This window comes from Notechis scutatus, chromosome 2 (assembly GCF_049901735.1).
Source record: "Notechis scutatus isolate UNSWTSFEM ecotype Mainland chromosome 2, rNotScu1.2, whole genome shotgun sequence".
In the NCBI taxonomy this organism is placed as follows: domain Eukaryota; kingdom Metazoa; phylum Chordata; class Lepidosauria; order Squamata; family Elapidae; genus Notechis; species Notechis scutatus.
In genome coordinates, this window is record NC_142010.1 from 125717474 (window position 1) to 125734262 (window position 16789).

Here is a 16789-nt window from a genome sequence, read left to right on the forward strand (position 1 = left end):
ATTTCTTTTTTTAACACTGCAGTATTATTTCTACTAAGAAATTAGGGGAAAGAATCCAATTAAATTATCAGGTAATCTTCTATAGCTCAATCTGTAAGGTGAAAGAATATCTACAGTAATTGGATATTTTCTGAATGACAAAATGCGGGCTCTTTAGAACTGGATGACAGAAATTTTGTCTTTACAGGATCCTAAATAAAAACTTTTTGAAACATGATCAAAACGTACATCTTCTTGTACATTTTTGAGTCAGAAGATGAACAAATTGCCAGGAAATTGGGGGGGGGGGGGATAACAATAAATATTTTACATCCTTTAAAATAAAATTATACTTTTCCAGAAATGAAATCTATGCCTGTTGATTGGAGTAGGCTTCAGGAAGATGGCATGATCTGTGCCGAACCTGATAAACCTGCTAAAGATGAATCAAAGAGGCTGGTATGTTTATTTTGATGTGATTATTTTTCCTTTCCTTTCCTATGTGTGTAATACAATTTCTTATATAATACCTACTCAGCATGGTATAGATTATTATGTTAATCTTCTGATTGTGCTGAATAAGAGTCTCATTAAGTCGTGTGGCCCCTAAATTGAATGGTTGAATAAATACTAAAGTAATATGGCAATATGAAATTGCTTTTCTTCAAAACTATTTTGGTTTCTGAAAGGGTTTTCTTCCAATGACTTGATGAATTAATCATCTATGCTCCCTAAACTTGATGTGAAAATTTATGACCAATCAAATCTTAATTGATTTCCATGCAGGCTAAGCCTGACAATTAACTTCCAATCCTTGGTAAGGTACATACTCATTAACTCTATATTTTCAGGCCAAAATATTTTATACTACTACCTTAATACTATTTTATTGATCCTGGATTGTAGTTGATACTGCATAGTGGGATCCACAATTAATAGCCACCTGCTTAACCCTAAAAATTCTCCACTGTTTTTGTTAATTGTCCAGATTTGTGTGAACAGTGGTGGATGATGTGATTGTGTTTTCCCCAAAGGCCAGTTTACCTTGTGGATGGATAGGAAAGCATAAATGTTAATGGAATTAATGCGAACTAGCATATTCCCATCTGTGTTTTTTTATCAATATCAAGAAGATGAGCATTCAGGCACAGCTTGCTTGGGGTGGTGATTATAGAGCAGTGATGGCTAACCTTTTCAGCTTGGTGTGTCGAAAATCGGGAAAAAGTGTAGCCTTCCTCGGGTCGTGTGTCACTTCAAGAAATATCAATAATTTCATTTATGACGGACTGGGCTGGGGTGATCACACAGGGCTGTGAAACTCGTCTCCCTGGTCTCAGGGCTGCAGGTGCAGGATGTGGGGATCGGAAGGCCACCGTACAGGGCTGTGAACCTCATGGATCTCCTTTCCTCCTGTAGCATTCCTGAGGTAATGAAACTGACAAACCTCAGTTTTGGCGGTTAAAACTGGTTCTCTGCTGCAAAGATCTTGTGGCAGCGGTGACACCACGCCTCCACGCAACAAGCAGGGAGCAGGGATTGGAGCAGAGCACAGGCAGCCTCTAAATGTGCAGGTTTTCCCCACACCAACAGGCGTGTCAGTCAAAGTGCCTCGGCGTGTCACGAGTGACACGCGTGTCATAGGTTAGCCATCACTGTTATAGAGAATTAGCTTTTTCTCCCCTGTGATATTCTGAGATACAAAACTGATGAGAGCAGATCACTCTCTTTCTCTTACCTAAATGCAACTTCTTTCTCCAGCAATGTACTCTTGATCTTATCTTACATATGTTGAGTATACTAACATTTAAAAGGTTCAAAATTTGTGCATGTATATATCATTTGCCTTTATATTAACATGTATTTCAACATTTTAAAAATGTATACAGTAGAAAATGGAATGCAGTTAACTAGTGAATTATATCTCATAGCATTGATCTCATAGCATTGTTTCTGAGGCTATTTATTTCCAACCTAGAGCATGAGTTGCATTATGTGTGTGTTTGTATTGTTGTAGGAGAGAGGCATGTGACAACTACCAGGTAAACTAAGAAATGTGACATTATTATGGTTGGTTGCATAATCAGCTGTTTAGTTTGGAGCTGGTATTATTATTCATCCTATTGAGTCCACCCCAAGGATCTGGGATGGGCAGATCTTGTTGGGTTGATGTTAAAAGTTTTATTGCATTGATATAAGCTGTTCCAAGTAAACTACCTTTTGCAATTGACTGACGGTGATTTTATCATAGCTGATCTTGTGCAAATGGTGCGCCAGATGCTTGGGATTGCACCCAAGGCAAACACACTATAGGTATTATTTTCATTTTCTCTTGCATAGTCGCTCTACTTCTGTTTGCAAGTCTTTGTATTTTGTGATTCTCTCCAGTTATTTCTCTTTTGATCTGCTGTCACTTCTGCTATCTAGACTTTTTTGTCTGTCTTACTGACAGTTTTAAATCTGAGGTGTTATGCAGCAGGTGCCAGTCTGTTTGAATTCTAAGGTCTCAGAGCACTTTAGCTTCTTCATTTTCTATTACTTTCTCTATTTTGTGGTCTCAATTTTTGCTTGCAAGCAAATTATATTTCTTGCAGATATTCCAACGCACCATTTTATTATTATTGTTGTGTGATAAGGCTTTGCCTCATCTAAGTAAAGTAGAACATCTGGTCTTGACCATAATTTGTTCCATAACTTTGGTCGCAACCCGATTTGGTCATGACCCGAACTTAATTTCCTCATTGGATTGAATGTGTATCATGTACATGTGAGGTAATTTGGCACTTACGAAAAAAATGGCGCGAAAGAGGAAATCAGCCAAGGTCCAGATTTGGTCGTGGTCAAAAGTGTTCGTGATCAGAGGTTCTACTGTATTTCTTAAGCCTTTTCTTGCCTTTTTTCAACCTCCTTCATTCATCATATGATTCTGACAGTGGGGTGGGGAATTATTTCAGAAGCTGCAGAGAAAAATTCATGCACCCAGCATGTTTGTGTTTAAAGGGGTATTAAAGTCACCCAACTTTAGAAGTATCCCCAGCACATTTTTAGGAAAAGCCTTCCATAGACTTTGATGGAAGTTTCTTTTCCCCTTCTTGAATGCCAGTAAAAGGTGTCATTTTGGAACCGAACACCACGTGGCAGTTCTAGATGGGGTCACTAGGTGGCTCCCCATCAGTAGAAATAAATAGCTGGATCATCTTTGAACAAGTGGAAAACCTGTTTTCTTTGAATGCATCTCTCAAGCTGTTGCCATCAGATCTACACCTAGTCTCTAATGTGGCTGCTAACCCAGGCTTTCTAGCCTTGATTCTCAGAACACCATTTCTTTTTTCAAAACATAAAATATATTAACTTGAATTGAGATATTCACATAAGATTCATGATCTTATCATTTTAATATGGTTTGTCACACAGTCAGCCAGATGGTCAGGCTAGATTTGGCATTTTGGGGTCTGCCTATTGAGTCCTTCCAAAGGATCTGGGATAAGCAAGTGTGGATGTTTGATGATGTTACAGATACATCACTGCAGGATGTAAGCTGTTCCGAGTAAAGCTGCCTGTGGCAATTGACGGATGGTGAATTTGCCAGTGCCAATGGTGTTCTTTTGGGATTGAACCAAGGTGCTAATTACTGCTTTCATCCTATTTCTATAATATTTATAATATTATTTGGTTCATTGCAGTCAGCCAAATTTTCATATTGGATTTGGTATTTTTATCCACCTATCAAGCCCTTCCCCAAGGACCTGGGATAGGCAGATGTTGATTGATTGATTAATTAATTATAGTATAACACATAATCACATGTTAAAGATTTCTTCAGATTTTAACTCACCTCCTCCAAACAAATCAGTAAGCAACATTTACTGGTCTAATCCTATCCGGGAAGTTGGGAGGGGAGGGGAGGGATGTTTTGGGGTTTTTTTTTTGTGATTTTTGACTCATTTTATAGTCTTGGCAGTACCTTGACATGTACATTGTTTTCTTAGCATGATTTTTGGAAGTGGTTTGCTATGGCCATCACCCTAGGGCTGAGAGAGAGTGACTGTCCCTAAATCATTCAGGTAGTTTTATTCCTAAGGCAGCACTAAAACTCATACAGGTAGTCCTCAAGTTATGACCATTTGTCAGCGACTGTTCGGAGTTATGACAGTGCTTAACAAGGACTTAAAATTGGCCCTCAAAGTTCCCACTGTTGCAGGGCCCCCACAGTTATATAACAGTTATATATCCAGCTCTCATTTAAGAATGGCTGCAATGTCCCGTTATCATAATATTGCCATTTGCAATCTTTCCTGCCAGTTTTCCCCTAGCCAAGTCATTGGGGAAGCCTGCAGGTAAGGCTGTAAGTCACTCAGGTAAATCTCCCCCTCCCCAGCCTGTCTTTGCACACATAACACCCTCCTTTCCCCCTTAGCTCACTTATAGAGCACCCTTCTTTCCCCCTTCATTCACACACGCAAACACACATCCTTTTCAGGCCTCTCTGCTTTTTCATGCATCACACTCTCTCTCCCTGGCCTTCCTCATTGACACCAGCCCCTCACTTCCTCAACTCGTGCATGACTTGCCCTGCACCTCTCGGCCTAATTTTGGTTTGATGAAATAGAATAGGGTGTGCTTTGGATGCCTCTATTAGCAATTTCAGCATAATTTAATGAGGGCCAGCAATGGCACTCCTATTTCTTCCTATTACACAGTTTGTTTTGGATCCATTCTGGAGCGTGGGTTTTTGTGGTATAGAAGAAAAACTTTTAAATGTATTTGTTGTATTTGTAGTGGGTAAAATAACTGCTGACATATGCCTGGGTCACATGATCCTTTTCATCTCATAATGTCTTTCTTACCCAGATGGTATAAAAATGAATTAGGGGTTCCTGTTAGAATGGAGATCACATTGAAGACATAATCTTTGATTACTAGTTTTGAAGGAAACTTATCTACTTGTTTCAGAGAATCTTTATTTCTTTGTCAAAAATTGCAGTTGAGATCAAGAAAGAATGCTCAAGAAGGGACCCTGACAGTGGAACAGCTTCTTAACATTATTAAGGTAATTATGAACACTTCCTATTGAAAACAAAGGGTGACACAGCAATCTTGAGTGGCATTTTCTCTATGTACAAATGTGTGGTGAAATATGTACCTAAATGAGTAATTAATTTGCAATTCTCCTTTAAGTATCAGCAAAGCAAATTAGAGATGAACATCATGGTTATATTAATTAGAATTTTTAAGTGTAATTAACAAATCTGGTCAGTGTGATTCTTTAAAAAAAAGTTGTTCTGTAAACTGCAAAAATAGAGCCAGAGATAAAATATTTCTTAATCTATAATACATCTAAAAATGTTTCTCTTTACAGATTTGGTCTCATGAAGAATTAATGGACCAAACTCTTACAATAACCCTATTGGATGACTAGTGCAGTAGTTAATAATTTTAATTAGCAAAGAAGAAAATAATTAAGTTGGAACCAATAAGTAAAATATTTTATTTTTTAGGGTGCTCCTCAGAATACTGTAGAAGAAAAACTACTGGCGTTTTTGTCTAGTACTCCGACAGTCTTTCAAGCATCAATTGGATATATAGTATCTGCTCTTGTGAATAGATGTAAAGCAGAATCTTCATTCTATCCTCGCAGATGCTTGGTACAACTGATTCAAACACAAGGCCTCTCTTATAGGTAATAAATATCTAATCTTTTCTAACAAACAGCCTGCTTCACATTTTTGTAGCAATAGCTCTTGGGAATTGGTTACATTATAAACCAGAAACTTTTAAAAGGTATATGGAAATGTGTACAGAAAAAAAAAAGTGCTAGTTTGGTGTTGTGGTTAAGGTGCTGGTTTAAAAACCAAGAGAATGAGTTCTAGCTGGGTAACTTTGGACCTGTCGCTATCTCTCAACCACAACCCACCTCACGGAGTTATTGTTGTGAGGAAAATAGGAAGCCAGGAGTATTAAGATATGTATGTCATCTTGAGTTTTATATATAAACAAGGGTAGGATAAAATTATAGTAATAATAGGGACTCAGTAGGTGGACAGAAATGCCAAATCCAGTCTAAACATGTGCTGATTGCAACCAATCATAATAATGTTGAATATATTGAGAACTTTACTATTTTATCTTCCAGCATGTGTCCAGAACTGATGGCAATTGCAGTGGAGAAAACAGATATACATCTTTTGCAACTCTGTCTGCAGCAATTTCCTGATATCCCTGAAGAAGTTATTTGTACTTGCCTGAAGATTTTTCTGAGGTAAATATACATATTTCTGTTTATATTTAAATTTATTAATAGTTCTTGCAAAATTTTGTTTTGAAATAGTTGTTTCTTTCCCAGTTTAGTTTGTTTATAGAAAAGCTCTGAGAAGATGGCACTAGTCTTAGATCTGCATGTGGACAAGCTTAAAAAATGACAGCTACTATAAATCATCTCTTTTTCTTTGGAGAACTTTTTAGTTTACCAGCTTATTTATTTAGGTCTACTTAATACTGCATGAACCTAAATAATTTCCCTTTTATAAAATCCAGATTGTGGATTCTTTTTTCTTTTAATTGATTCTGACTGGGGAAAATTCATCTTCAAGCAGTTAACCAATAATGGCTTTTATCATCCTTGATGTACTATCATCTCTATCAATTTTGCCTGCCAAAAGCAATTTTTTCCTATGTTCTTCTATTTAACAGCAAACAATCTGTCTTAGATATATTATGGTTTCAACTTCAAGATTAGTTTTAAATAACATTTTGTGGACATTTTGTTTCTTTGTAGCATTGGTGATGACCACCTTGAAACGATGAATATGAATTCAGATTTTGTACCAGATCATGTTCATACTGTTGAACACAACAAAATGTCTAAAATTGTACAGAATGGCTGCACTTTTGAACTCATAGAGGAAGATAGTTGTGATACGCAAACAATACAGAAATCCCAAGAAATAGAACTAAGTGAAATATGTCCAGTTGGACCACACAAAGCAACATTATTGTATCCTTTGAAATTTATTTTTGATGTGAATGATTAAAAAGAAACTACCATTATTATTCCTCCTATTCAGTATAATCTGAATTGAAAATGATAACCTTCAGATGTAGTCTTTGATCTCTGAATTGATTGTGGTATACAGTAAAGATGTAAAAAATATACAGTACGTATTAATTGGAAGAAAATGTAGCAAAGCACCAAAAAGCAGTGAACAGATTCTACCTACTTCTTTCAGTCTCAGCTCCAAAATTTACATAAAAGTATACGTTTAGGTTTCCTGCATAAAATAACATTTGTTGGAATAGCTATGTGTAAAAACAAAAGACTTTTTTAAAAAGCCTAAATAAAATATTAAAACACCGATCAATGTAGATTGTTTTTGGTCAAAATAATTGATTCACCTAAATAATATGTGAGGGAAGATTTTGATATACAGTAAATTGTATTCAGATTGTTTATCATATCCCTAACAAATTTTACCAGTATTGTTACAAAATATGTATGCAGCTGAAACAAAGTTGCGTATGAGATTTATTTACTAAAGTCTGAAAGTGTCTTAATTGCTAATCTCATTTGTCTTGTGGCTATTTTTCAACAAAGTACCACAAGATTAGACTTTTTTTAGCACACCACACTAGAATATTCACGATTTCGCTTGAGCCACACCTTAGGCAATATGATTCCTCAGGAATTATATGTTTTAGAAATTACCTGTAGAGCCAGAAGTATCCCCCTTTTGCCCTAGAATCAAATGGATACAGCGAGAAATAAATCTTATAATTCCTCTGAAAAGTAAAGGATTACATGTACTGTTCTCCGCCGCACTGCTACAATATCTGATTGCAAAGATAAAGACCAAACAGGTCTTTGCATTCCTTAATTTTATTCCTTTTTTGAGGAGCCACTGCTCAATATATGTTTATTTCTAACTCATGATCCTTAGTCCCAGCCCTTATCTCTCTTCATTAAACTGCCTGCAGAAAGAAATTTTTTTCTCTTGAATCAAGAAGCAACAATACTGCTATTTGGTTCTGCTAAATGTTCACTGAAAAATTGATGTTGGTGTTCATGATGTATGCATAGAAATATCAACATGCATAATCACAGTTAACCTTTTCTAATTTATGTAGGTAAAATACTGGTCACATTTTTTTCTCTTTCTGAGAGATCGAAAGACTTGGTAAAGTTGTGGCTAGGACCAGCAGCCTTAAGTTGCACAGTCCTCAGATTTTGATTCTTCTTCTTCTGTAATTTGGACCACTCAGTTCTTTGTTTGATGAACAAAGGCTGCTTTAACTTGCTAATTTTTTAAAAAATATTTTAGTTTTAAAAGTACTGCTTTTTTTAAAAAAAAAATGGGATAAAATAATACGCAAATCTGAATAGAAGTAAATCCTTGACTCCAGTATCTCTACCTTATGCAGAAATACAATTATTTGTTCAGCTTACAGTGAAACATTTCTTTTACCTCATTTGAAAGACCTCTCTGCAAAGGAAGTCATAGTAAGTATTGGTTTGTGCCTTCAGATTTCAGTAACGGTGTCAAATTAATTTTACACTTGATTATGACTTCACTGAAGTTGTCCCTTTTATATCTGATAGTTTAATGTAAAGCTACAGAAGCCTATTTATAAATGTTATTTATAGCTAACTTATAAAAGTCATCACATATATACTTTCTGTTATGGGCTGTTAGGTTGCGGTTGAAATCCTAGTTCATTTTGCATTACACTTTGAAGAATCCAGCTCCCTACCTCTTCCATTTGGCATTAGAGTCTTCATTAAGCGGTTACTCCTCTCTTCCTATAATGCTACATTTTAAACTTTGAATAGGGAGTTACATTTGTAATAAAGCTTCCCCTTTACTGCTCTTACAGAGATGTTGTTGTGCATTGCTTAGAATTGCCTTTAGTGAGATGGACACTAAATGAGATAAATTGGTAAATAAAGAAAAATTTAGATGGATCCAAGCTTGGTGACTTTCTTGCACACGTTTCATCACCAGACTAAGTAACATCATCAGATCCATTATCTGCAAGAAAACCACCAAGCATGGAGAGCACCAAGAACTCACAGTTCAACCCTGCACTACATGTACAGGTAGTCCTTGACTTACAACCATAATTGAGCCTAAAATTTCTGTTGCGAGACATTTGTTAAGTGAATTTGCCCCATTTTACAAGTTGTGATTTCTTGCCATACTTGTTAAGTGAATCACCACAGTTGTTAAGTTAGTAACCTCATTGTTATGTGAATCTGGCTTTCCCATTGACTCTGTCAGAAGGTTGCAAAAGGTGGTCACATGACCCTGGGACACACCAACCATCATAAATATAAGTCAATTGCCAAGCGCCTGGATTTTGATCACATGAACATGGGTATGCTGCAGTGATTGTAAGTTTAAAAAACGGTCACTAAATAAACTATTGTAAGCCAAAAACTATCTGTATTCTCTTCTAGCAGAAGAGATGCCTGTTATCGATGAAAGGTGGTTAAATTTCAATTGTGTCAATATAAACGATGCACAAATATTTGTGTAATCCACATGAACATCATAAAATTAACACAAATTTAATTCCCACATCTGGACTGCCCCCCCCCTCGGGCTGTTCTGCAAAGCTGGAAAGGTTGGGGAACTCTGCTGTATTCAGTGACACCTGATTTTATTGTTTTCTTTTTAGTTATTCCTCCAGTATCTTCAGTACGTATATGTGCAATGTAGTAAAGAGTCCTCCACACACTTCCCTGGAATATTTCATCTGACCATACAACAGGTATAGAAAAATTTCATACGAAAACTATCAAGTTATTCTTAAACATGCCCAAAGAAATCTTTTTAGAGCATACTCAGATTTAGTGCCTCTGGAAAAATAATGAGATAATTCTTCCAGCTCTCACTGGAATAATAGACTATATATATAAGAAAATGATTAATTGGCTCTGCTTGCCACCTATTACTAAATTCAAGACAGGTAAATTCAGATTAGGCCTATTTATTCTAATGAGTCTACTACGGGATGGATAATCTAGTCTTGCTTGTAGATCAAGAGTTGCATCCAGTAAACAATATGAGCACATTGATGACTGTAGTGATTACATTAGAGCATGGGTGTCAAACTCATGCCATCATGTGATGTTTTTTTGTGGAGCTGGGGTGGGCATGGCCTCTAACGCATCTGGTCCACAGGCCGCTAGTTTGATACCCCTGCATTACAGCTTCTACTCCTATAATGCGTTTGTTTTTATTTAGTTTGCCATTTATGCTGGGAACATCCTGTAATGTGATGATGCTGGGAACGTCCTGTAATGTGATGTCCCTTTTAACTAGTTTTCAGTACTTCCTATATTAAAAATTACCATTTCTCCAACAATACGGCCTCCCCCAATAGGAAGTCCCAGCATGTTTTATAGGCATGAAATGAAATTAAGCCCCTCCCTCCCAAATTAAGGCGTATATTAAAACATGCAAAATGGGAATGGTGGGGGGGGCTTGTCATTAGGAAGTACTTTTGTTGTACACCCGGATATGGTGCTGCCTGCGTTGACCCCGATACGAAGTGCCCCACCAACGCCGAGGTCAACATCCAAGCCGTCGCCGCCCGCCCGAAGATGCAAGGGGGGGGATTAAGTCACCCCCGAAAAGACGGCCTAGCCATTTTTTCGGGGCTCAAAAAAAAATAAGACCCGGCCTTATTATATGAGAAACACGGTAATATATAGCAACATATTTCTAGTTAAATTTGTGGCAATGAACTGATCAAATAGCTGTGATTATGAGTGAGATTGCATTGCTGGGAAGCCTATAATGTTTCTATATTTCATGGGGGAAAGGGCATTGGAAATTGTGCTAGAAATGTATTTGCACTGACAAGAATGAAAGTCACTTGCCCAGGATTGAAATTATGGAAACACTTAATTTGGTAAATTCTTCACAAATTTACCATGATTGCAAACAAAAACAAAAGTTATAATTAAATATACTGCCTTCTTTAAAATGTTCAATTTGAACACTGAAATTAAAAGGCTGAATAACAAGTAGGTACACAACAAAATTCTATAGGTAGTGGACTGGCTTGCATTTTAATGGCTGAATACTGAAATGTTCATTCATGGTGATTGTGTATTTTGACTTTATTTTCAGATTATGGACTGGTTGTGCCTCCTACTAGATGCTCACTTTACAGTTGTTGTTATGCTGCCAGAAGCAAGAGGGTTGCTTTCAAAGCTACACAAGTTTGTTAGAGCCCAAGTAAGCTTTCCTCCATTTCAATACTATAATCACAAGCAGAAATTGATCATGGTTATTGTAGATGATAGTGATACCAGATCGATCTTCCCACTCTTACAGAAAAAACAAAGCTCTGCTGTTTTACTCATTCTGCATAGTTATTACTGTGGTTCTCATGAATGCAGGTTTACTTTTTGACTAAATCTTTACTTTTACTTTTTAGGTTCATTTTTACTCAGAATTGAACAAGATTGAAGGAAGTCTGAAACATTTACAGAGAATAAACCACCCAGAAGACAAAGGCTTATATTCCATAGAAGTTATAAAGCTTACTTGAAATTCGTACATCTTCATTAAATTATTATTATGAATCTCTTGTAAAGAGCCTTTCATTCTATTTCAGATACTCATTCTATTTCAGATATTACGATGTGTTTCTCACTCTGATGAACATTTATCCTGTCCCTATTAAGTCATATTAATCATCTTATCTGAAGACTACAGATATAAACATAATTTGGCCTTTCTTAAACTAAATATAATGTGACAATGTTCTACAAAATCAAGTGTAATATTTTTCAGTTTTAATTGTTCAAAACTTTAATGTTGACCATCCAAACTTTTGAAATTTTAGTAGTCAATTTTTTTGAAATTCCAATCACACCTTTCTTGAAATGGATCTCTTTTTCTGAAAAACAGGTATATTCTCTTGAATTACCATTCTGACTCCACACATCAAATAATTCTATCCATAAAAAAGACCCTTTAGTAAATTACCAAACTTTAATTTTAATTAAAATAATTTTAATATTTTCCACAGAAGTCGAGACCATTGGAGGGGAAACCATTCCAATTCTGCATCAGACACCAGTTGTAGGGGAAAAAATCCAGGCTGGAGAATGGACCTAGGAGTACTTTGGAAAAAAATCTATTAGTCTCTTCATAAATTGTTTATAAAAAGTTACTTCATCTTTATTTGGAGCATAAACTTCCTAGCCAGAGGTTTAACTTCATATAGTGTAACTTATGCTCCAACAAATCTACCACTTTCATCAATTAAAACACGTTCTGGTTTGTTGAAGATTAATATACAAAAGAGCTCCATTTCTCTTCCTAATATCTCCTGAGTACATTCAATCCAAAGTTTTATAAATCAAATGTTTCATATCTTTTTTCCTAATTGATTTGCTTGTAGGCAAACAATATATTTCTTTTTAGAACACTTTGTTCGAGCTTTACAAATAATTTTATAAAATGATGTATCATTGGTATTTGTCACTAGAGAAATTGCCTAGAATATATAAAAGTACTTTTAATCTTTGCTGAAAGGATGAAAATGGAGCATTTTACCATGATAGTTAGGCATGCAAAAAAAGCTAAAACATGTTGGATATATACATACACACATACATCCAGGAGATTTTAAAGGTTAAAGTACAGTTGAAACCAAGAGACTTTTGGTATTAATGGATAGAAGTTACAGAACATTCTTTTAATATATGTTAACCACAGTTAGACTATTATATATAAAAGTGTAAAGGTTTGACATTACCCATAACTAATGGCTGATGATATGGTGGAACTGGCAGAAAAAAAACACGTTATGACTGACTGGAATACCTTAAGGATTTTTTGCATGAAACAGAAAGAATGAATTTATGTTGTGGTTTGGATGATTAGAAAAAATGGGTAATAGAAAAAGGAGCTTTTTTTATAATCATAGAATAAGACAATATTGTAATTGTGCTTATATTTACTGAAGGAGAAATTGAAAGCTTTCTATTCCTTTTGGTTTTATTTTTCTGCACTTTTTTCCTTCCTTTGCTTTTTATTGCTTTGTGCCAGTTTTTATTTTCTTTGTAAAATCCTTAATTTTAAAAATTCTCAAAAAGTGGTTCTATCCAGTGTGCAGGTATAGAAAAACAAGTATGGCTCTAACAGATAGTTTGATAGATACAGGAAGTAGCTACCAGGATGAAGGTTGATCTAAATTTGGAATATGTAAAACACTTCAAAGTGCATTATCACTTTGTTTGAGGTTTGGACTTTTCTACTTCATCTCATCCCTTTCTTGTATTCTTCCCTTCCCTTCCCCTTCTTTCCTCTTCCTCCTCCCCCCATGACAAAAGTAATGGGCCAGGAAGGCATAGCATAATTTTGTCATTGCATTTCCATGCCACCTCTTTTCAAACCAGCCTGACACTTTCGCATACCTCCTACAAACTTTCCTTGCAACCTTGCGTGAAGAAACCAACCAATCAATCAATCAGAATAGAGCGAGAAGGGACTTTGGAGGTCTTCTAGTCCAAACCCCTGCTCAAGCAGGAGATTCTATACCATTTGAGACAAATGGCTGTCCAGTCTTAAAAAACACCAGGGATGGAGCACCCACAACTTCTGAAGGCAAGCTATTCCACTTGTAAACGCCAACGGCTCTCAATCTTAATTTCAGGAAGTAAATACGGAGCAACCGAAGAGGCTTGAAAAACCTAATTCGGCGTTATGAGGCGACAGCACCTGCTGAGGGCGTGAGCGACATACGGTCGAAAAGACAGGGCCTCTCCCTTACGGAGGGCTAACAGGTGTGTGGGGTGATTTGTGAGGTGGGATGCTCCCCGAGAGGATGGAAGCGATGCTGCAACCGGCGCTCGCTCCGCGTCAAAGATGGCTGGGAAGTCTGGCGAGAGGCAGCAGCCGCCGCCGCCGCCGTAGGTAGGTCTCAGGCGCCCCCAGGCGGCCAAGTCCGGCCTAGAAAGCCGGTCACGTGAGGCGCTCTGGGCCTGCCGCCGCCGCCGCTTCCCCCAGTCAGAGCGGAGCGATCCGAGGCAGAGACGAAGAAACAAGATGGCGGCCGGTGGCGATCCGGAGCGGGACGCCGGCGATTCGAATTGAGCCTTCGGCCCTCGCAAGTCGGTGGAGGCCCCTCCCTCCCCCCAGAGCTCCGACCGCGGGGAAGAGGCTCCCGGCAGCCTCCCGCCGGACCCGAGTGCCCTCGTCCCCTCGCTTCTTCTCCCCCCACCCTTGGCTAGCGCTCAGCGATGCGGGGCCGGCGAGGCAGGCCGCCCAAACATCAGCAGCCTCCGGCGGCCCCCGCTCAGGTGAGCACCCCGGCTCCCCCCGCCCCGCCGGGCCCCATTGGGGGTCTGAGGTCCCGATTGCGGGGCAGCAGCCGGGGCAGGTGGGCGGCTTCGGCCCAGGCGGCTGGGACTGCGGGGCCCAGGTCGAGGGGGTCCGGAGCTGGCCAGGCCTCCGCCGCCGCCACCTCTTCCTCCTCCTCCTCCAGGGGGGGCGGCAGGAGGAAGGGAGGCGGCGGCAGCACCAGCACCCCTGGTGGGGGAGGCAGTAGCGGTAGGGGCCGGGGTAGGGCTGGAGCGGCGGCGGCGGCGGCGGGGGGAGGAGGAGGCGGAGGCAGCCGGAGCAGCAGCAGCAGCCAAAGCAGGGCGGCCGCCTCGTCCAGGAGGAGCGGCGGCGGCGGCGGCGGCAAAGTAGTGTACGACGATCATGAGAGTGACGAGGAGGAGGAAGAGGAGAGCGTGGGGTCCGACGAGGAGGAGGAGGAGGAAGACGGCGAGGCGGAGGAGAAGCCCAACTCCGAGGAAGAGGAGGCGGTCATGGACGACGACGACGATTCCGATTACCCCGAAGAGATGGAGGACGAGGATGATGCCAGCTATTGCACTGAGAGCAGCTTCAGGAGCCACAGCACCTACAGCAGCACCCCAGGTAGAGAGGGAGGGTGTCGGCAAGGGAGTCGGGGGTGCGTGGGTGTGGGGTCCTGGGTGGGATCGGGAGGGGGTCGATCCTTTGCGGGGGAGAGGGGCGTCACTCTGGTGGTCCTGCATCGGGCTTGGGGCGAGGGGCTGGTAGGGGCGCCTGAAGTGAGAGAGCGCAGCGAGGGCAAAAACCCGGGGGGGAGGGGGGGTGCCGACTGCATGCAGACGAACAACAGACGGCGGAGAAAAAGAGACTCGGAAGGGACTTTTTCGGAAAGAAAAAAACAAAAAACAGGGCGGCGGATGCCTGAAATGCAACAATGCCAGAGCTGCAAAGGAAACAGAGGAAAGCGGGGTGGGGGAGCTCATCCTGTTGTACTTGTGGAAAGGTGGAGTTTGTAAGTAAATATTGGCGTAGGAGGGTTTCTCTGCCATCTGTTTGGAACTGGACGAAGGGGCTCTGCTCTCCGCAGACAGTCCAGGTGAGTTGTACAGGAGCAAGGCAGATGCGTTGTATCCTGAATGTTAAGGGAGGGGGAAGTGTGTGGTTTAAATGGTAAGCCTGCTTCAAATTAAAATGGGCATCTTCACTTTAGGTGTCAGCTGCTATTTTTAATTTAATAGCTTTCTGCTGTAAAACTGGTTAAGGTCACTGAAACTGTTGCTTGTTTGGCCTTTTCTATTCTGTGGGTTTACTAAATTGATAATAGCACTCATTTTCCACTCTTAATATACCCATATTATATACTTACATAATTTAAATTATAATATTGATTATATTTTATTTCCAATAGGTATTATTAGAGTGCAAATTATATAAAGAATCATTTGACACATTACGTGTGTCTTAAATTAAGTTCCATTGAACTTAAACTTCTGAGTAAATATTGTATTCAAGCAAAATGTTACTAGGTGAGATTACATGTACTTAATTTATTCTGTTAGGTAATTTATTTTTGTTTCTGTTTCTAAATTAATATAACTAGATAAGTTGAAAGTAAAATATTTTAGTTCAAGGGAAACAATATATGATTTGCCAAAATACAGTTTATTGGGGTTATGTAAAACTGATTTAATACATTTATACTACATGTCAAGGATTTTTAATAGTTCTAGTTTTAATATCTAGATACAATAGATATATTGGGTTTTCTGAATACCTAAATCAGTCTTTTCCAGTCTAACATCCTTCATTCAGATTAGATTACAATTCTTGTAAATCACAAGTAGGAATTTGCTGATTGGGGAATAAGGGAATTATGTAAATTTGAAGAGTACCATATTGCCCTTCCTTCAAATACATTAAGCTAATTTTTCCAATTTGTATAAAGCAAACTTTCTTCACTTCACAGGTCAGAATAGATTGCATAGAAAAGTATAAAGCTTTGTTTATTCATATGTTTTACCAGCTCAGTGTTTATTGATCTCTTTGTTTTGATTCCTCAGTGACAAGGGAAATATTTTATACAATTCAATGTTTAACTAGGATGTTTGAATTAAATTTGTCCAAGGACACATTGATAATTATGCTTCTCTAGGAAAGCAAATAACAAAACTGTTTACCCATGTTCACAACATGGAATGCATTTTTAATTATATGCACTTATGATTTTGAATGAACTTTAGTACTATTTAATACTTCAGAGTTGCATCTAATTTGTGTAAAATATTCTTTATATAACACTAATTATGTGACTATAGACATTATTGTATGTAAGATTATTCTATATATTTTTAAAAATTAAAAAGTAAAGATTCTTGTCAATATAATAACATATCAAGCTTGTATACTGCCTGGCTCTCAATAACTAATATCAGATAGAGTAGCCAGTTTTATTTTATAGATATATTTTACTTTCAGAGTTAATGCCAGTGTTTTCT

The 16789-nt window shown here is 38.5% G+C and overlaps 2 protein-coding genes across 5 annotated transcripts in view; both read left to right on the forward strand.

Moving 5' to 3' along the window:
* The window catches only part of NOL11 (nucleolar protein 11), a 30299-nt gene extending 18733 nt beyond the window's left edge, over positions 1-11566 (forward strand). Inside the window, exons 10-18 of the mRNA XM_026678770.2 lie at positions 341-438; positions 4961-5026; positions 5475-5656; positions 6110-6235; positions 6752-6970; positions 8392-8470; positions 9649-9741; positions 11109-11216; positions 11419-11566. Of these exons, the coding sequence (XP_026534555.1) occupies positions 341-438; positions 4961-5026; positions 5475-5656; positions 6110-6235; positions 6752-6970; positions 8392-8470; positions 9649-9741; positions 11109-11216; positions 11419-11532 (1085 nt within the window). The 3' untranslated portion in view covers positions 11533-11566. The remainder of the gene's footprint in view (positions 1-340; positions 439-4960; positions 5027-5474; positions 5657-6109; positions 6236-6751; positions 6971-8391; positions 8471-9648; positions 9742-11108; positions 11217-11418) is intronic.
* Positions 11567-14001: 2435 nt separating this feature from the next.
* The window catches only part of BPTF (bromodomain PHD finger transcription factor), an 80468-nt gene continuing 77680 nt past the window's right edge, over positions 14002-16789 (forward strand). For all 4 annotated transcript variants that reach the window (XM_026678759.2, XM_026678762.2, XM_026678760.2 and 1 more), the window contains exon 1: positions 14002-14918. In XM_026678759.2, the coding sequence (XP_026534544.2) occupies positions 14234-14918 (685 nt within the window). In that variant the 5' untranslated portion in view covers positions 14002-14233. The remainder of the gene's footprint in view (positions 14919-16789) is intronic.